Below are 21,499 nucleotides of genomic sequence, written 5' to 3' on the forward strand. Positions count from 1 at the left end.
GAAACATTTTTGTCTTTGATACAAAACATCTCAGTACCCTGCCTACTTCATAGAGTTGTTTGTGAAGAGTAATTGAGATGATTAGAGCCCTTAGAACATTTTAAAGTATTAGAAAATTACAACCCCACACTGTCACTTTTCCTTAACCCATTCTTCTTTAGTTTACACAATGGAAATAAGATGTAAAAATAAAATAAAATGTCCCTCTTAATCTGATGAAAGCATTTATGTGTTAGGTAGAATAAATTTTCCTGGAAATATATTATGAACAAATGGATAACCACCTATTTAGGTATACATTGTGAAGACTGAGAGAGGAATTAGTTCAGTATTTTCCCAAGACTTTCTGTAAGTTGGTATTTAACAGACTGTTAAAAAATAATAATGAAGAGATTAACATTCAGTGGTCAACTTTATATTTTACCAAGTGAGGACACTGAAAAAATTTTAGATCGTTATATTTTTATTTCATGAAAGGACACTACCACCAAAAGAATTAGGGATGATACAGTACCAGAATAAAGGATAGTCCTTTAAAGTGAATACATTTAGCTTTATGAAAAATACTTTCCCCATCACCCCCCATTTTACCACAGATAGTGAAATTTTCAATACAGATTGACATCATCCCCACAGAGTGATTGGGACCCCTTAAGTACTGTGTCATTAACTTCACTATAACCATCAACTGTAGTATTTATAAACGACCTATATTTCACAACATTAGCAAGTCAAGTTTAACAAACCAAATGCCTGTTTTTTTAGGAGCTTAAAACAACTGGCACTTTGACAACGAGTATACAATACATATACAATACTTCCAAGTCTTGGTGACAAATAACATTTAAATACAAGCAAAAAGGCAAAAACATTCATAATGTATACAGTTGTTAAATATAATTTGCTAAGGTGTAAGATTGTGTACCTGGAGTTTATGGAGGAGTGTCATTGACCTTTGTTTTATGAGATAATGCTCTTGTTTTTTCTTCCACAACCAAGTAACTGGGCATAAGTCTAAGGTGTCTTCTTTGAAATTGCAGGTCAAAGTTTCCACATTGAAACACCTGATGAGGCTAAGATGCAAGTATGTGAACGATTCATGTTCCAAAATATCTTTTGAAAGCTGCTAGGTAAGTCGACTGAATTAATTGACAGATACAAGTATGTGAACCATGCGTGTTACAACAGATTTTTTGAAAGCTGCTAGGTAAGTCGACTGAATTAATTGACGTATTAAGAAAGTAATTTTCTAAAAGGGTATGATTCTGAAAGTTTGGTTGCACCACATAAAAAGAGGGGAAGGAACTGAGGCTCTGAACCTAGAAGCCTCACTCGAGGGACAGGGAAACTCGGGTTTAAACCTTTCTTTCAAACAGATCATTTGGAATAGGATGCCACTTTTACTCTCTTTGGGTGTATTATTTTGTGTTCATTTACTGAGATCCCAAGCCTCTGAAACACACCCCAGACTTGTTTTGGGAAGTCTTCTTTGTTCCTTTTTGAGAGACCAGTTTCAAATTTTCCTCCTTCTCCCTCAAACATATACTGTGAGGTGGAAAAAAAATTTTGTTTCACAGATTCCAAGAAGACCACCTTTTCCTATTAGCGCGGAGAGCTCCAAGCCAGGATAGAAGAGAGGTGAAGCACACGGACAGGCCTGAGCGTCCCGGTCACGTGGCTAGCGCACTGCTTGCTGGGAGCGCCCTGTGCTCTTAGTCACGTGCGGAGTCTGCGCACTAGGGTTCGGTCACCGCATTCCCGCACTTTCAGTGAGGAGGAGTAAGGTGCTGACGCCGCGTAGAAGAGTGGTCCTGGGGTGGGGCTAGAAGGATTAGCGCTGTGAGAGTGTGACTGAGTGTGAGGCGGTGAGAGAGGACGGATGCTCTCTCTCAGAGTCTCTAGTGGGACTAAAGCACAAGTAGGGACGAAAGAAAGGGGGTCTGGGTGGAAAGTGAGGTAAAGGTAGGTGAAATGTCCTGAGGGGCCTGGAGGGCGGAGAGAAGAGAGGCCTAGAAGAGAAGAGTTGGGTTAAGGCAAAGGGGTAGTGCTTGGTAATGACTTAAGTCACCTTAGATTGCATAGCCTGGGTCATTTGCTGTGAATGGTGTTGGTTGTGGGATGAGGACCTGCCTCTTAACCAGGCCTAGATATAGATAAGCTGAGGCCTTAAATTATGACAGAAAAATTAACCTATTTTTACAGAAACAGAGAATTACTTAATTATACAAGTTTCAATTTGATACATGTAAACATTCTATTACATTCAGAAAGGAGAGAAGTGTAAAAGAAAGAGGAAGGAAGAAGAGAGCAACCCTTGTTAGCTTTTCTGAAACTTTTCCAACTTCTCAAGGCAAAGTTTGTACCCCTGTGCATGTACAGTATTTTCTGAATATTAATATTATAGCATTTAGACTTGTAGGAATGTAGAAGCTTTATGTGGAATTTACGGAATTTACTAAACACAAATCTTTCTCTATGGTTTGTTAGTGTTTGTTTCATTTGTAAGCATATTATATATGCCTAATCAGATACATTACAGTTATCCAGGTCACCCCCCGCCCCAAAGAAAAACCTCAAGCAAAAAGTAAATTGATAACTTGAGTACAGACAGGGCTCCTCATCTCTAAGATGTAGAAACTATATACCGTTCTAGGTTTTCAAATTTTTTCCTTAAGTTTAACGTTAACTTTTTAGACTCCTAGGGAAAAAGTCCTTCCAAATTTATGGGAAAATAATTTAAAAGTAAAAATTGAATTGCATGAAGTTAAGGTAGGACAGTGGAAAAAACTCAGATTAGAAGTAATGAGGAGATCTTGGTTTCATTCTGGCCCAGATTTACTTGTTTGACCTCAGTCAACAATTTCTGTCCCTGTTTACTCATTTGTAAAAAAAAAAAAAAAAAAAAAAATGAGATTGAATTAAATGAACTGTAAGATCCACTCCAACATTAAGATTTTGTGAAGATAGAAGATTCCTAAATGAGCCAATCCTGAAACAAGGGTAAAGTGCCAAAGAGGCTAGTTTGGCTGGGTTTGTAAAGAGGGGTAGTTGAAAATGACAGGCATGGTAGGTTGGCACCAGGTGAGGTAGGATGTTGGTTGCTGTATCATCCATGGAATTTGAACTTATTCTGGAGGCAGTGAATAGTCAAGGGAAGGTTTTTGAGGTAAAGTAATACAGTAGTCAGAGTTTTGAAAGATTACCCAAACAACAGTTGGTAGGATGAATTAGAGAAGCGAGTAGTTGAGTGGTTTGGGTAACTGGCAGATTAAGTGACAGACTGTAGGAGTGGAAAGAAGGGAAGGGTTCAGGAGAGCAGTAGCATGGAATTTGTGCCTAAATATGGTATTGCTCTAAACGTTGCAGTTCTTGCCTCCAGAATATGGCAAGTAACCTTGTGAAACTTGATACTAGAAGTTACAAGAGACCAAGAGAGTTGGAGGTAAACTATGTGCCCCTGGAAACTTAATCTTTTTATTCTATTTTATATACTTCTTAAATTTCTTTTATTTAAGAAAGCTCTATTGACAAATGGAATTTAATTTAATTCCCAGAGCTAAAATTGTCCCAGCAGGAACTAAGTTGACTCCAACTGCCTTTTCACTGAGTATAGGCTTCCAAGAAACTATTGGGAAATTTCTTTATGGGTGTTTGTGGTCTTGAAACAGAACTGAGTCCGTGCCTTTGTTATATATGTAAGACTTTCAATAATTTTTTTTTTACAATGTCATATTCTTTTTATTAATAACTTTATTGTGATTCCATATATATGGCATATAATTTGCCATTTTACCCATTTTTTTTTATTGAAATTTTTTTTTTATTGAGATATATTCACATACCACGCAGTCATACAAAACAAATCGTACTTTCGTCAATAATTATTTTGCTATGATAAGTAGGAAACCTAGGTACTATAGTTATAGATATTTTTAAAGAAGGTCACAGTCACCTGGTCCTCTTCACTTCTCTCTTAAAAATTATATTTTCTTGTAAAATTCTATGAGTATTTGGCTTTTATGCAAATGATAGTTTTGCTATATTGCTATGGAAACTTTTACTGGTTAAGATGCAGGAAACTTTTTCATCAGAGGATTAAACTATATTAAAAGTCTAGTTTAAAACTAAACTAAAATTTAGTATGTTGAGCAAGATACTTCTTGAGCCTAAAGTTTCCTTGATAATAAAATTTCAGATAACTTATTAGGGCATGAGATATATAATTTCTAACATGTCTGTTTTTTTCCTGACATGTGTTTGATATACATTTTTTTAAATAGAATCTTTATGTCCTAAGGATCTCTTAACTATATACCTATTTTCTTTGCTTTCTTTTGTTAGCCTCAAATGCCAGATAGTCCACAGCTGTCCTCTCTTGGAAAATCAGATTCATCATTCTCTGAAAGCTCTGGATTATTTTATGATGATGAAGCCCTGGAGAAAGATTTGAATGGTGATGTATAAAATGCTTATATTTCTTTAAAAAAGAACAATACAGCAGCTTTATAATGCAGAAGGTTTGTTATAGTTCATAACTTACTCAATGATTTTTTTGAACAGATATGAGCAAGGAAATTAATCTAATGTTGTCTACATATGCAAAGATCTTAAGGCAAGTACTTATAGTTTGGTCTCTTGAATCTTTGTCTTAGAAATAGTTTTCTTCTGGAAATTCCATGATCAGAAGTTTAATTCAGTGGCTGTGAAAATTATCCAGTAATTATAATTTTGGAATTTTTAATTCTATTTCAGTTTCTTATAATAGATGTTATTTTCAAAGTATAGCCCTAACTTTTTCACTAAACATCCTTTGTTTTGTTATTGCCAGAGGTAATACTGGGTTGGATGTATCTTGGTCTCTAATTAGATGACATTACACTTTAAATTTTATGTAAAAAACTTTGAGAAAAATCCTATTTGGTGAAATTAATGATAATAGAGCAACATTAAATATAAATGAATATTATATATATATTTGAAGGCTGAATTAAAATTTTTATTAGCCTGAGATTATCATGTTTTATAAGGGAGTTTTATAAACTAATGGACAATCATTGTATTTGAATAATGGTTTTTTCAAAAGAATGTATTTTATTTAATATTGAGTTATAATGCATAATATATACTTCTGCTGTGTCAGGAGACTTTCTGAGCAGTCAGAAATATTTATGGAACCAATTTAACTTTTCCCAAAGAGTTTTAGTAAATTAGTAGCATGCAAAGCCATTTAAATGAAGTTTGTAACAGATGTAGTATAAAAAAGAACATCACTATGTTGATATGTTTAGACTTTATACAACTATTTAGTTTAACATAGAACTTTTTTTCCCATTAGTGAGAGAGCAGCAGTAGATGCATCTTACATTGATGAGATAGATGAACTCTTCAAAGAAGCCAATACTATTGAAAACTTTCTAATACAAAAAAGAGAACTCCTGAGACAGAGGTTTACAGTGATTGCAAACACGCTGCAAAGATAAAATTGTATACCTAAAATAAGCTGAGAATTTAAGCGATATAGCCTGTTGTTGTAATGTAAGAGTAACATTTATGCCCTGAAAGCTCCCTAGTTGTTAAAGAAAGTGTGTATTTTAAACATAGAAGGGGAAACTCCTTGAATTTATTTTCTGGTTTTCAAAGGGGCTTTATACTCGACACTAATATGAAGTACATAGGTTTTCTTTTGAGGATTGAATATTTGGCACATTTTATAGAAGTGTAAATTATTTAAATCGTATGTGGATTTTCGCCTGCCTTAAGCCTCCTAGCCTTTCTTAAACTTTTGAATGACTCAATGAGTTTATTTGACAATGTTTAACAACATTGCACTTTTTCTATAGGATATTTTGTTTAAATGGCAGTTAGCTTTAGAGATAGGTTTTAAATGTTTTGGTATTGGTTGGTATTATTTTTCAAAAGTTAAACTTTTTTACTAGAGGCAATTTATCTGTTTCTCACTATGTAATAAAATTTAACTGTGTGTTTTGCTATTTAATATTAGCATTTAATTCATTTCACTGTTGGTTATTATATATGACTAATAAAAACTTTTGGTTTAAGATTATTTTCATGTAGTAAAAGTAGTAAAATAAAAACCAGAAATTATTAACTGGAATCTTGTATGAGTTGGCTTTTTTACACATTAACAATATCGAAGTGTGTAGTTAATGAGTTACGTTCAGAAGCCTTAGTAGCAATATGGTATGGGATAAAGATTAGTGGTACAGAAGTAGTGATAGGTTTAAAAAACAGCGTGACCTTGGCAAGTCACTTCAATCCTATTATAACTCAGAAGTTGAATTTGGACTAGAAGTTCTAATATCCATCTAGCTAAAAAACATTCTCAGTTTCATGTAAGGTACTGTTAAAAATTTTCGAAAACTTTCAATATGCTATGTAACCATCTGGGATAACTGTATTAATCAGATTATTTTTTAATCACACTCCCATTTTTCAACTGTAAAGCTAATTCAATTTATTGAAACTGTATTTTTGCCAATATAAGCAATCACAAATTTGGCTACATTTGCAAACAGTACCACAGGGAATTCATTCCTAAGGTAGACAGCCTGTTTGTCTTGCTGCCTTTTAAACTCTAAAATAAAATCTCATATCATCAAATTGCTATTTTAAGGCATATATACCACATAAAATAAATATCCATACAAGAAAGGAAGACAACGTAAAACAATATTTACAAAAAACCTGGGTGTTAAGTGGAAAATATTACTCAGGTGGTAGAGGGATGTGATGATGACACAGGATAGGTTGGAGGCAATGAAGTAATTATTAGAAATGGAATTATTAATGCTAACTGCAACCAGAGGACTATATTTGAATTCATATGACTTGTCTCCTGGATTTTGAACAGATTTTCTTAATGTTCTAAATACATGATAACTCTACCGACTCACCGTCATTAAGAAATGTTTTTGAGTTATTATTTCCAAACATTTATTATTAATATGAAAGATAAGGCTATCGGTTTGTTTCAGACTGAATTTCATGATATACTTCTTATGTCTTAATGGTGTCACCATTGTTCAGTATCTCGTTCTTAGCTTTGCAGATTCAGAAAATTTATTTCATTTGGTATAATTAAGACTAGGGAACTGATTTTAAGTCATAAATGTGTTTACTGGTCAGAATAGCTACCTCCTAATATGAAAGTGCCTGAGAGCCCATTAAAGCTTCTGTTAGCAAATTTGATGGTTTTAGTACCATCCACATAGACAAGAATAATTATCTCACAACTGGAGGTATGCTATTGTTTATTACTCTTTAATTTACACTTCTAACATCACTTTTCTCATTTCAATGAAGTTTCCCAAGTTTATAAATTATTTGATTACTAATCAAAATATAAATTGAACATCTTTGTAAAAGCATGTTCTGTGCTAGGCACTGCATGGAATCCAGAATAGTTTGAGACAAACTCTTGGTTCACCCTCATGACAGTGTTAGTCACTCCTTTCTTGAAATACATTTCAAATTTGCTAGGAAGATGTTATATGTAAATGCTAAAAACATTTCACAGAATAAGACATTGTGTGACAAGCACTATGTTATTGGCAATATATGCTGTGGGATTTCCTAGAAGACATTAGGTAAAGGGATCAGAAAGGTAGATTTTGAATTGGCTTTTTGAAAAGTAGAGAAGGAAGGTATTTCAGGCAGGGAAAAGTTTATTCAAAGACACAAAAGAACAAAATCATGTGGTGTGTTAGCAAGTCATTTTACCGGGATGGGAGCTAGTATGATCTAAACCGCCAGAGAACAGGGACTGAATCTTTTTTGTTGGTATTCTCGTTGTGTAGCCTAGTAGTTGATACAGTGGTGCTCAAAAATTTTTGTTAAATTAATGAATTTATATATAGTTACATATTTTTTAAAGGCATACCTTTGCACGACCTTACACTAGATTGTCAGAAAATGTCTTGTAAATTAAATGAATAGAAAGAAAAAGAAGGATGAAATGATAAAAAGGCAGAGAGACAAATGATGAAAGGTAGGCTATGGCAAGATTGTAGAGGCCTTTATTGCCAGACTGAATTTAGACTTTATTCTGTAAGGAAAGAGAAGGTCTGAGTATTTCAAAGGAGAGGAATACATAATGAAATCAATCCTATGGCTCAACGGACTTCACTTTAGTTTGAGTTCAGATTAAAAAGAGGAAAGAGTTTAGATAGGGAGACCACTATTGGTGGTCCAATTTTAATATGTCAAACCGCTACTTGTTATAGACAGGTTGTTGGAATACTTGTCATGGAAATGAGCCTGAAAGATTACACACAGTTTGAAACCCCTCCCCTTCCTCCTCCACTCCCTTTTGTCAGTGAGCCAGGGACAGCCCAGGAAGTTCTGTTTGTCTTCACTGTTACAGGTGCATAGAGCTGCCAGTGAGTGTGAGGATTTGGAAATCTTGGGATCTGAACTCAATGCAAAAATGTTTTTTCAAATCTTTCTTTGTTTTGTCAGCAGTCTTTCTACCACTGCAGTCGGTTTCCTTTCTGTGATAATGCGCTGGATTCCAGGTAGGGCATTTGCCCCTTCCTTCTCATTTCTCTTCCTACTGATCCTTAATAGAATTCTGTGCTTCTTTATTATTACCAGGGGCTTCTAAGTTTTCCACTCTGTGTGCAGCATTTAGAAGCAGCAACACTGCTGCTAACTTCCTGCAGAGCCGGAAGTTAAAGAAGACAGTCCAAATTTATTTCCTCATCAGGTTAACAGCCTTCACATTTGTATGTCTTATACAGCATATAGGGGCAGGATTTGGGGGATAGGGATTCTCTTGGATCTGCAATGTTAAGAATATTCACTAATCAGAGTTTTATAAATTGAAATTGCTGCTACAGTTTCTAATGTTAATGTTTGGTCTTCTATATGTATTCTGGGAAACTGCCTTAATACCTCTGTTTATTGCTTTATAGCTTTCTATTATAGCTACTATTTTACATAATTTTACTCCTTGAAATTTACTGATAGAGAGCTATTGGAAATCATACTGATATGCACTTTAAAATTATAAACTTTAAAATTATTTAATTCAGTAATTTAATGCTTGGTTTGTTCAGTGCAATGTGTTAGTACTGAGAGAGGGGGAGATAAAAATAAAGACCCTGTACTCAAGGAGCTTATATTCTGGTTGTAGGGTTGATAAAGGTATGAGAGCTATAAATAGATGCTGTGGAAGTTCAGACTAAGGAGACATCAGAGGGAATTGTGAATGCTATGGAATTCTATAGGAAATGTGAATGCTATGTTTATGAAGCAGGTGATATTGGAACTTGATGTTGAAGGATGAGTAGGGCAAGTAAATTTCATTTGAAAGAGTTGGGAAATATTCTAGGTGACAAGAGTGGTATGATTATGATGAGGCAAAAAGAATGGGGAGTGGTCCAGTTTGGCTGAAGCAGAAAGCATTAGTGAGAGGCCAAACTGGACAGGTAGGTTGAGATGGAACTGTACAGCGCCTTCCTTCAGCTCCTGGCCAGGCAGTTTAGACTTGGTAGACTCTGAAAAACCATTTGATGAAGGTTTTATGCAGTAATATATGATGCAATCAGATCCATACTTAGGAAGACTAATTTAGTAGCAGTAATTTCCATCCTTTTTCACATCATAGCACATGTTAAAAAATGATAATATTTTTACTGCACACTGGGGTAAATTGGATGAGATCTGGACTCTTGGATGAGCTGCTTACAGCTGGAGGCAATTGGCCTTGGATCCCTGGCCATCCCAAGGGTTAATGAGATCAAGAGATACCCCAATTAGGAAGCTCTCCTGTAGAAGATAGCTTGGTTTCCTATCTAATTTCTCTTTCCAATCAGAATATATAGATATATATTCCAAACGATAATAGACCAACTAGAGCCTATGCAGGCATAAATTAGGACAATAGAAAGGAAGTGACTGATAAGCAAGAACAGTTGAGGCATCAGTGCCAAGAGAAAATTGGGGGTGGGTGGGGGGTGGGGTTGCTGCTCCCGTGGAGTAGACTGATAAAAATCTTTACAAAGGATATGCCCCAAGCTCCCTTGCAGACTGCTGGGCCCTAGTAATTTATACTGGCTTCGTATATCATCCTCTTTGCTTACAGCTAATGGCCGAGCATGGGAATGGTTGGGAGAATTTATTCATTTAGTGAACGTGAGGACCAGTGCGGAATTTATATTGAAGGCCCACAGAGATTTTGAAGCTAGATGATTTAGCAGGTAGGAAAATTAATTTTGAAAGGGTGAAAATGAATAAATGTATGTTGGCACGTTGAGAGTCATCTGCAAGAATTGGCGAAATTAAGGGACTAAATGAGATTACCAAGGGAGAGTGCTAAGACTAAAGAGTAAAGGTCCAAGGACAGACTTTAGGAATACGTTTATGAGGTGATAAGGGGAAGAGGAACCAATAAAGGGAATTGATATTTGGAAGCTATCTACTATATTAAATACATATATATGTATTTAATTGTGGCAACAGATAAGAACAGGAACTTTTATCCCCGTCGTATCCCCATTATCCTATTTTATCACTGAAAAACCTGGGGTTCATAAAGATTATGTAATTTGCCAAAGGTTGTGAGCCAATAAGTAATGAAGCTGGCACAAAGGAGAGAATAGTCAGAAAGGGAGAAGGAAAGTTAGAATAGTAGTGTCTCAGAAGCCAAGAACACAAAGGGTTTTAAGGAGGTGTTGACAATTATATCAAATGCTATGGAAAGTTTGAAGAGCATGTAATAGACTGCCAACAGCATGCTGTGGAGTACAGAACATATAGACATGTAAATATTTTCTAGAATGTAAAATGTTTTTAATTCATGTATCTCTATTCCATTGTTGTCCAATTGGGCTATTTAATTTAATTCTACCTAAATAAGTTAAATCAGAAAAATAATACTACTAAAAATCATTCCTCAGGGAATTTGTTTTAATCTAAGAGGAGAAGAAAATAAACATATTCAATGTTAATAAAAGTAGTATATTATGTGGATATATCTCAAAATTGCATTAAAAAATGAAGTATAAGATAAATACCTGGAAGTTTCCTTCTCTGTTTTCAAAGCATCCTCTTTCTGTCTCTAATACTGTGGTTACCAAACTGTAGTGTGCCTAAGAATACCTCCTTTCTCCACCCCGGAGATTCTGATGACTTACTAGGTCCAGTGTGGAGTCAAGGAATCTGCATTTTAGCAATAACCCTAATAGGTATTTCTATTGCAAGTAGTACTCAGATCATACTTGGAGAAACGACACTCAGACAAAACACTTAAACAGTATAAATTATCTGGTTTATATGCCTGTTTTCTCTACTAGGCAGTGAGTTCCTTTACGTCAGGGTTCTGATACTTTTTGTCTCTCAGGAATACCTAGCACTTTGTTGAATGAACAAAGTAATTTAAAGAAAGAAGATATTGTATCTTGTTGGATTGATTGTTAAAAACTACATAAAATAATAGTAATTGCTTGCTTTTTTGAGTATTCACTACATTCTAAAAGCTTTCCATCAACTGACTCATTTATTATTTACAGCCTTAGGAAAGACTGGAATTATTATTATCCCCCTCTCAGAAAGGAGGAAACAGAGCACAGAGAGGTTAAGTGTTTGCTCAAGACTATTTATTTGGGAAATGGCAGGTCAAGATTTGAATTTAAGCAGTCTGTGTGTACCAAAGCCCGCACTCTTAAATATCACACTATGCTGCCTCTTAAAAGAAGTAGCATTTGAGATAGGCCTAGAACAATGGATAAAATTTCCTTAGGGATAAGTAATGGGAAGGGCATTCAGGGGGAAAGTCCATTTTATTTGGGAAATCAGGACTATTAATGTAAAGGGGTAGAAGGTCTCCTGTGTTCTAAACTGAATTTTTGGAAGAGTTGAAAGAAATGTCATAATAGATATAATACAGTAAACTATTTTGCTAAAATGATAAAAATCTCACTTTTTCAGAGGAATAGTGTCCCTACATGTTAACTTTTTTCTAGTCTAGAGATTTTTATGTCAATAGTCAACTTGTGTGAAAGAAAATAAAATAATTATATTTTATAGTACCTAATGATTATATATCTGACTATACCTCTGTGTTATGCAATACTGCCTTGTAAGCACTCAATAAGTATGGGATAAAGGGACAATTTTCAGCTCCTGGTTATACAGGTTATACAATAATGATTTTTACTTCTTGTAGCTTTTGAATTCAGGTAATTTCAGACCAGCTATCAGTGCTCTAATTTAATTATGATACCTTTTTCCTAGAAATTACCATGTACACTCTTTTGTATGCCATTCAAATAGAAGGAATTAAATTTAAGATCCTGTTAAATTCACAGAAATCTCTATGAAATATTTAGGATCACATCCTGGTTGTGAAATTACTAGAGTTAATGAAATTATAATAATTTTGAATGATGCTCCTTTTTTTTTTTAATCATAGCAATGAGTTTGGTGTTAGCACATCAATAGCATGTAGATTTATTCTTGTAAAAAGGCACATATTGTTCAACTATGAAAAATGAAAATAGTAACTAAAATCCTGAGTTAATTCTTAGGAAGAGTTGTACTGCAAAAAGTACAGGAAGGATTGTTGTGGTTTGAAAATGGAGAACCAAGGAATGATGATCTGAGAATGAGGAAGGAGAGAGAATTTGGGGACTGTATTTGGTGCCAGGTTTAGGTTTCTCTCAAGCTACCAGTAGATTATTGTCTGAGGAGAAACAGTCATGTTTATAGATGATTGTTAAAAGTTTTGGTGCATTTGGTTTCCTCTTCACAGTTTTGAAGAACTATGGGAAGAACATGGGAAATGCTCATCTGAAAAAAGTGATCTTCAGTAACCGAACAAATTTGCCATGTATTGCACCACTACTGACCACGGTGGAGGAGACTCCACAGATCTTTGCTCGAGTGCAAGGACATTTTCCTAAGTGGCTTAATGGCTATCTAGTTCGAATTGGACCTGGGAAATTCGAGTTTGGAAAGGATAAGTAAGCCTTTATTTGGGAGAACAATTTGGATTTCTTGCCATGTGCTGTTTCAATGCATTAGTATCTGATTCTTCTCTGAGGCTAAGTAACATTGGCATTCAATCTCTTTTATTACCCATTAGGAAACTATAGTCAATAGGAGAAAAATGGATAATTCCTCAAAGGAGAGACTTAATTTTTTTTTTAAAGTTCTGAGTTTTTCTGCTCTGCAGTGTATTGTAAACTTGAAGCCTCTTCATATAACTGCCCCACTCTTTCTCACCACCAGTTCCTGAGGGAAGGAACAATGTTTTCACCTCATACCACTCTCTTCCTCATCCAGAACTTCCATCTTCAGTGGCTTCTTTCAGTTCCTCAAACCTGGCACATTTATTTTTGCTCATCTCTCTTCCCTAATCTTCTTAAGTTTGGCTAGTTCTTGTCATTCAGATCTCAGTTCAGATTTCACATCCTTTGAGCCTTTTCCCTGATATCCTAGTCTAAACACTCTATTTTTTTTTATCATGTTACCTATTTTAAATTCTCTGCACAGCACTATCACTGTCCAGTATTTGTTTGTTTATTTGTTTATTCGCTGTTTCCCTCACTAGAATGTAGGTTCCATGAGGGCAAGGGCTTAGTTTTTCTTGTTCATCCCATATCTGCAATAACTAAAACAGTGCCAGGCACATATTTAGCACTCAATAAATATAAGTAAATAAATGAAAACCCTGTAACTCATTAGTATATCATTTTTCCATATGTCAACTAGGGACATGAAGAGATGTGAAGGAAGGAATCTTCTTTGTAGTAAACAGTTTTAAATATTTTAAATGTTTAAAATTTTTAAAATATTAGATACTTTTTATTGTAAAAGTTTTTAACTGTGTAAAACTTTGTGAAATATAGAAAAGGGGAAAAATAGCATGTATCACTTGACGCATCCTCTGTTAGCACTTCGGTGTATTTCTTGCCAGTCTTTCCTGCCTATTTTTTACAGATTTGTTTTGAATAATTGCAGTCATATTGTACATAGAATTTTTTTTTGCCCTGTGTTTTAAAAACTTAACACTGTGTTGTAAACCTCTTTATCTCCATTGTTGCAAAATCTGAATGACCATGATTTTTAATGGCTGGATAATATTCCAAGAACCATTACCTTTTTTTTTTTTTGAATGCGGTTTTATTGAGATAAACTCACACACCATATAATCCATCCAAAGTGTACAATTAATGGCTCACAGTATCATCATATAGTTGTGCATTCATGGCCACAATCAATTTTAGAACATTTCCATTACACCAAAATAAATAAAAAAAATAAAAAAAATAAAGAACACCCCAAACCGTCCCATACCCATTCTCCTCCCCCATTATTTATATATATATTTTGTCATTATTTTATTACTCATCTGCCCATACAGTGGTTGAAGGGAGTGTTGGTCACCAGGTTCTCATGATCACATGGTCACATGACAAAAGCTATATAGTTATACAATTATCATCAAGAATCAACCCTTCTGGATTACTGTCAAGAACCATTACCTTTTAAGACAGTGATACTAGATTTGCTTATCCATGCTGAAGACATTAAGCATTCAGTCCTCTCAAGCAATGCCACATACAGTAGGGTGCTCACTAAGAGTGTATGCTGAGAGAATGAGATCACTAGTCTGCACTTCTGGTGAACTGGGGTCCTTCCTGCTTAGGAGCCTGGAAGCTTTCCTTGCCCCCTGCATTGAGCCTGGGAACACAGTGGGTGCTCAGGAAAAGTTCTACAGCCACGGACCTCTTTCCAGAAAGCTTTCACTATCTGTTAATAAAAAGGCCACCATTGAAGGAAAAAACAAAAAAAGCAATGCCACAAACTTTTACTTACATTTTTTCAATTTCCCATCATTTTTTTTTTAACTTCATTTTATTGAGATATATTCACATACCACGCAGTCATACAAAACAAATCGTACTTTCGATTGTTTACAGTACCATTACATAGTTGTACATTCATCACCTAAATCAATCCCTGACACCTTCATTAGCACACACACAAAAATAACAAGAATAATAATTAGAGTGAAAAAGAGCAATTGAAGTAAAAAAGAACACTGGGTACCTTTGTCCCCATCATTTTTAAATAGATAATTTTTAGTGTAATTCATATGAATGAAAATGATTATCCCTATAACGATGACAGTATTTTTTTATTTATTTTGGTATAATTTTAATAAATTGGAAAAAAAATTGAAAGTAAATGGAAAATTTAGTACATATAGGATATAAAGAAGATAACTACTTCTAAGAACTTCGGAACTTGTTGTAACCTTTGGGAAACGTCAAGCATTTCGTATCCCCTCTTGGCTGTAGGATAAAGGTAAGAAATATCTCAGGAGTCACCACTGAAGGGTTTTTCCTTAGTCCTTTAAAATGTGAGCTTTTTCATAGGGGGCTAAAGGAATAAAGGTCAGAAGAATGTAAGTTGCTCTTTCCTGTTGTATCCAAGGATATATTCAAATTCTATCCTCCCTTAATTTCAAGTTCTCTGACTATTCGGGTTATTCAGATATTGTAAACCCATCCTATTTCCCTTTTCTCTATATTTGAAATAAAGATACATCACCCCATTCCTTGTTTTTGCTTTTCTTACTAATAGCTGCTTTTCTGTATTTGCTCCTGTTTGAAGATACAATCACTGGTTTGATGGAATGGCTCTGCTTCACCAGTTCAGGATGGAGAAGGGCACTGTGACTTATAGGAGCCGATTTCTACAGAGTGATGCGTATAAGGCCAACAGCAATCAGAATCGAATTGTGATCTCAGAATTTGGCACACTGGCTCTCCCTGATCCATGCAAGAATGTTTTTGAACGTTTCATATCAAAGTTTGAACTGCCTGGTAAGCAGTTGTTTAATGTGCCCAGATATTAACAGGTGTTTAAGGATTAGTGATGATCACTTAAATCATTTTGATATATGACAGTCTATACCACTATCAATGTTAGAATGTTCTTTTGCTTTTTGTTGTAGTAGGATGTTAAAACTGCTTTCACCCTTTGAGTGTGTGCTCAGGGCCTACTACAGTAAGCAGTGGTGCTTAAATAACTCTGGAGTTTGGTTTCAGCAACAACTGACAACACCAATGTCAACTACGTGCAGTACAAGGGCGATTACTACGTTAGTACTGAGACCAACATTATGAATAAAGTGGACATCAGAACCCTACAAAAAACAGAAAAGGTAAAATCTAGGGCAAAAATGAATAAATTACATCCTGAAATTTCTTTCTATTCAAGATGCATTCTAGAGTAGTAGACATCTGAAGAAGTAATTGGAGCCGTTTAACTGAACAAAAACAAAGTTATCCACTGATTCAGGTCATTGTACACCCTTTGTCCTAAATGGAATGGCTTGTGGGATGGGTCTTTCCCTTGAAAATAATCTAACTCCTTACTTTGTCCTAACTTCTGAAAACTAGGGTAAAGGAGAAATAGAATAGTTCAGATGTAACTTGGTCGGGATATTTTCTTCCTAGCTGGAGGTAGTATTGATGGATAGTTGTCTAGACTTGTATAGTTTTCACTTAACTCATTAAGTAAGAATAAAAAAAAATTTGGGAGCAGAATTAAAAAAAATTTTTTTAAATTTTTTATTTTTTATTGAGATTGTTCACATACCATACAACTATCCAAAGATCCAAAGTGTACAGTTAATTGTCCATGGTATCATCATACGGCTGTGCATCCATCACCACAATTAATTTTTTTTTCAATTTTTAGAACATTTTCATTACTCCAGAAAAGAAATAAAGACAAAAAAAAGGAAACTCAAATCCTCCCATACCCCTAAACACCCCCCCTCCATATTGATTCATAGTTTTGGTATGTTACTGTTTTGGTATGCATAGTTTTGGTATGTTTTGGTATGTTACTGTTGATGAAAGAATGTTAATGTTTTGATGTGTTACTGTTGAAAGAATGTTAAAATACTACTAACTGTAGTATATAGTTTGCGATAGGTATATATTTTTTCCCTATATGCCCCTCTATTATTAATTTCTAGTTATACTGTCATACATTTGTTCTAGTTTGTGAGAGAGATTTCCAATATTTGTACAGTTAATCACAGACATTGTCCACCACAAGATTCACTGTTTTATACATTCCCATCTTTTAACCTCCAACTTTCCTACTTTCTTCTGGTGACACATATGACTCTGAGCTTACCCTTTCCGCCACCTTCACACACCATTCAGCACTGTTAGTTATTCTCACAATGTGGGAGCAGAATTTTTAATTTTTATTTTGATGTTGATTTTGAACTTTCCTGTGATCCTGGGCAAATCTATTCCAGTTTCTTTCTTTTTTTTTTCTTTTTTTTTCTTTTTTTTTTTGCCTCAGTTTCACCTTCTTAATGGGAAAAATAATTTTGATTTCCTAGAGATGAGATATTAGAACTTAGAGTGTATTTTTCATACCTTATTTTTAATGTATTTGACACACTTCTATTTATACACCTAAAATAAGATCTGCTTATGTAAGAGTTTTTAACTTTTTGTTTTTGAAATACTTTCAAACTTATAGGACAGTAAAAAAAGCAAAAACCAAAACAAAAAAGCCCATACAGAGAGCTCCAGTATACCCCTGTCTCCTCAGATACCCAGATTCACTAGTTTTAATATTTTTCTATATTTTTCATATCAGTCTATCAATCCCTTTATCTATCTATCTATCTGTGTGTTACTGTTTATCAATCCATTTCTGAATACTTGAGTGTAGGTTGTATACATCATGCTCCTTGAACACTTAATCCTGCCATGTGTATTTCCTAAAACCAAGGATATTCACTTATGTAACTGCCTTAAGTGCAGTTATCCAGTTCAGAAAATTTAGCATTGATATAAAGTTTATAGTCCATATGCCAGTTTTGTCATATGTCCCCCAGAATCTCCTTTTGAGCCTTTTTTCCTCCCTTGTAAGATCCATGGAGGATCATGTATTGCATTTAATTGTTAGATGCTCTTTTTTTATTTTAAATTTTGGGAACATATATACAACATAAACTTTCCCATCTCAACCGCTCCCAAGCATACCATTCAGTGGGATTGATCACTGTTAACAATGTTGCAGTAACTCTCATTACCTTCCATTACTGAAACTTTCCTGTTACCCAAACAGAAACCCTACACCTATTATGCATTAACTCCCCATTTCTCCTGCTACTTGTCCCTGGCAATCTGTACTCCAACTTCTGTCTCTATGGGCTCTATTGTGTATTCTCTGAAAATTTTTTGTGTTACCTTGGGGCTTAAATTTAAAATCCTAAATCTGTAACACCCTCTTTGGTTTAGATAACAACATAATTTCAACAGCATGCACAAACTATGACCCCATACCTGTCTGTCCCCCCACCTTAATGTAGTTCTTGTCACAAATTACATGTTTATACATTATGAATACAAAACCACTGATCCTGTGAGAAGTAAAAAGTGGAGTTACAACCCACAAATACAACCGTATTGGCATGTATTATATTTACCTGTGTCATAACCCTCACCAGAGATCTTTATTTCTTCATGTGGCTTTGATCTGTTGTCTATTGCCTTTCCTTTCAACTTGTAGAACTCCCTTTAGCATCTTTGGTAGGGCCAGTCTAGTGGTGATGAACTCCTTTAGCTTTTGTTTATCTAGGAATGTCTTAATGTCGCTCTTATTTTTGAAAGACGGTTTTGCTGGATTTAGAATTCTTGGTTGGCAGGTGTTGCTTAAGCACCTCTTGCCTCCATGATTTCTAATGAAAAATTGGCATTTAATATTATGGAGGCTCTCTTGTATGTAGCACATTGCTTCTCTCTTATGCCTTTGAGAATTCTCTATCTTTGGTATTTGACATTTTGGTTATAATATGGTGCACTGGGGTCTATTTTGGTTTATCCTGTTTGGAGTTTGTTGAGTGTCTTGGATGTATATATTAAAGTCTTTCACTAAATTTGGGGAATTTTCAGCCATTATTTCTTTGAATATTCTCTCTGCTCCTTTCTCTCTCTTTTTATCCTGGGACTACCATGGTGCATATATTAGTGTGCTTGATGGTGTCCCACTGGTTCCTCAGGCTCTGTTCACTTTTTTTCATTCTTTCTTCTGCTCCTCAGACTGGATGATTTGTTTATTTTAGTTGAAGTTGAATCTTGAAGTTCACTGATTCTTTCTTCTTTGAGTTCCAATCTGCTATTGAACCCTTCAAGGCAATTTTTAATTTCTGTTACTGTGGTCTTCAGCTCTGTTTCCATTTCATAATATCCCTCTCTCTATTGATCTTCTCTTTGTGTTCCACCTATCATTTCCTGATTTCCTTTAGTTATTTGTCCATGTTTTCCTTTAACTCTTTGAGCATATTTAGGACCATTAAAAAAAAATCTTTAGTATATTCCAGGTCTAGTCCTCCACACTGATGCTTTGTAATGTTTTAATTTTCTCCTTTGTCAGGGCCACCACTCTCTGTTTCTTTGAATGTTTTTTTTTTTTAATCTTTTGTTGAAACCTAAGCATTTTGATATTTTAACATGTTATCACTGTAATTTAGACTCAGGTATCTGTTCCTTAAGCTTGCATCCAGCTAGTGTTATGAAGAGCTTTCCTGGAATGCCAGGTGCCAGGAGATAAAAAAAAAGGGGGGGGGGTGGCCTGCATTTTCCCAGTCTTTGATCTGTGTTGGTGCTCTCCTTCAAAACTTATCCATATGAGTTAGAGAATAGCTCCAGATCAAAGCATAGGGCTCTCCTGGTCCTTTCTGCACATGCGTCTTGTCTTGGGCATGAATGTATTATCTAAGGAATTCCCACATTTACATAGATACAAATAACCCCTCTTCTCTAGGGGACAGTTTCCTCATGGTCCCAGGAACTGTAGTGTATGTCCTACAGCTAGCAGTCCCTTGCCCAGGTAGCCATAACTTGACTGCTCTCCCACAGCATTCAGTAGGAGCATTCTGTGAACTGCCTTCTACACGCAGGGCCAGTTCTGGGAATGTGAGCCCCTGAGTCACCAGATAGATTGAGCCAGACACTTGCTCCCAGTTTGTGCACAAAGGTTTCTCTGTTTCTTCTAGAACTGTGACCAGGGATCTGCACTGGCAGCATGGGCCAGCTCTGTGCCAAGGCAGTGAGGGATGGGGGATTAGAGGAGGGGCCAGATAGGGTACCATGATCCGACCACTTTTACATAACCTTTTTCTTGATTTGGCACTCACCCTGTCCTGCAGTCCTTTATCTCTTTTCTGGAGCTTTGAGAAAGATGTTTCTTCCTGTTCTTGCTGGTTGTTCACAGCTTCTGGATGAAGTCCTGAAGCATCTCATTTCACCATCTTGATTGAGTTGAGGCCTCGTGACATTTTAAAGTCTGTGATGGTCTTCAATTTGCAGGTGGATTGGAGCAAATTTATTGCTGTGAGTGGAGCAACTGCACATCCTCATTATGACCCAGATGGAACAGCATACAACATGGGGAACTCCTATGGACCGCATGGTAAAGTTGAAATAGAAGTCCTTTTAGAAATAATTGAGTTAACTATGTTTCCAGGGTTCCATTCTGGTTAAGAGGTACATGTATGTAATTCCATTTAGAAAGATTCAGAAGGAAATCTCCAAAGTGACATTACTACACTTAAAATGTATAATTTATCATTAAGTATCTTTCTGTGATCCTTTTGCACATTTACTTTGCAGCTAATTTTCTATTTGACCTGTTCAGCAGGACAGTTATAGATGACTCACATTTTTATGGCTGTTCCATTGTGCTTTTTGGCTCACAAACATTGTAGGAATTTTCAGTACGTATTTCTCAAACTTTAATTTTTAAGTACCATATTATAAAAAACTTAGAATGCTGCATCAAAGAGATGTAGAGTAGGCATATTGCCACATAGGAAGGAATTTTTTTTTTAATCACAGGGGCAGTATACTACAAATTAAGGGCATAGTGGGGTTGCATTCACAATCACTTACCTCTCTTTCCAACTCATCTATACATTTCTACACCCACGTACCCATCTGCTCCTGAAAGTTCTAAAAGCTAATAATGATAAATAACATTGTACCACTATGTACTGGTGTTAAGCATTTTTTCCTATATTTTCTCATTTAAGCCTTATTCCAGTTCTCTGAAAAAATACTATTATTACCTCTATTTAGCAGAAAAGGGCAGTGGCCCTGATGAGGTTTAAATCACTTGCTCAGCCAAGCAGCTTCTAACTGTCTGAGACCAGATTTGGTACTCAGCCTGCATCTCACCCAAAGGCTTGCTGTTTGTCACTCTGCTAGACTATCTCATTAGTTATTGATCACTAAGTGCAGAAGACTGCCTTGGTATTTTTAATTCTCAATCTCCATCTATGCACCACTTCCTTCTCCACTTATCAAGGGTACATACATATCTCTGGTTTGAAAAGGATTGTTTAAGTATAAGCATTAGATGTTTCTGACCATCTCTATTCCTATCTCTGTCAATTATCTACAACCTGTGATACCTTTGTATAAGAGAATGTTGT

General features: G+C 35.3%; 1 protein-coding gene across 9 annotated transcripts in view; it reads left to right on the forward strand.

Annotated features, from left to right (window-relative positions):
• LOC119538478 (testis-expressed protein 12) overlaps positions 1-21,499 on the forward strand; it is a 132,463-nt gene that overhangs the window by 80,885 nt on the left and 30,079 nt on the right. Inside the window, exons 2-10 of one of the 9 annotated variants that reach the window (XM_037841440.1) lie at positions 1,041-1,784; positions 3,367-3,442; positions 4,342-4,453; positions 4,561-4,612; positions 8,479-8,534; positions 12,773-12,983; positions 15,643-15,854; positions 16,080-16,195; positions 20,376-20,478. In XM_037841440.1, coding sequence (XP_037697368.1) covers positions 3,383-3,442; positions 4,342-4,453; positions 4,561-4,612; positions 8,479-8,534; positions 12,773-12,983; positions 15,643-15,854; positions 16,080-16,195; positions 20,376-20,478 — 922 coding nt within the window. In that variant the 5' untranslated portion in view covers positions 1,041-1,784; positions 3,367-3,382. Of the gene's footprint in view, positions 1-1,040; positions 1,785-2,907; positions 3,443-4,341; positions 4,454-4,560; positions 4,613-5,335; positions 5,831-8,367; positions 8,400-8,478; positions 8,535-12,772; positions 12,984-15,642; positions 15,855-16,079; positions 16,196-20,375; positions 20,479-21,499 lie in introns of those variants that run through there. The other 8 variants (XM_037841438.1, XM_037841436.1, XM_037841437.1 and 5 more) reach the window with 8 other exon arrangements.

Source organism: Choloepus didactylus, chromosome 6 (genome assembly GCF_015220235.1).
Source record: "Choloepus didactylus isolate mChoDid1 chromosome 6, mChoDid1.pri, whole genome shotgun sequence".
NCBI classification, from domain to species: domain Eukaryota; kingdom Metazoa; phylum Chordata; class Mammalia; order Pilosa; family Megalonychidae; genus Choloepus; species Choloepus didactylus.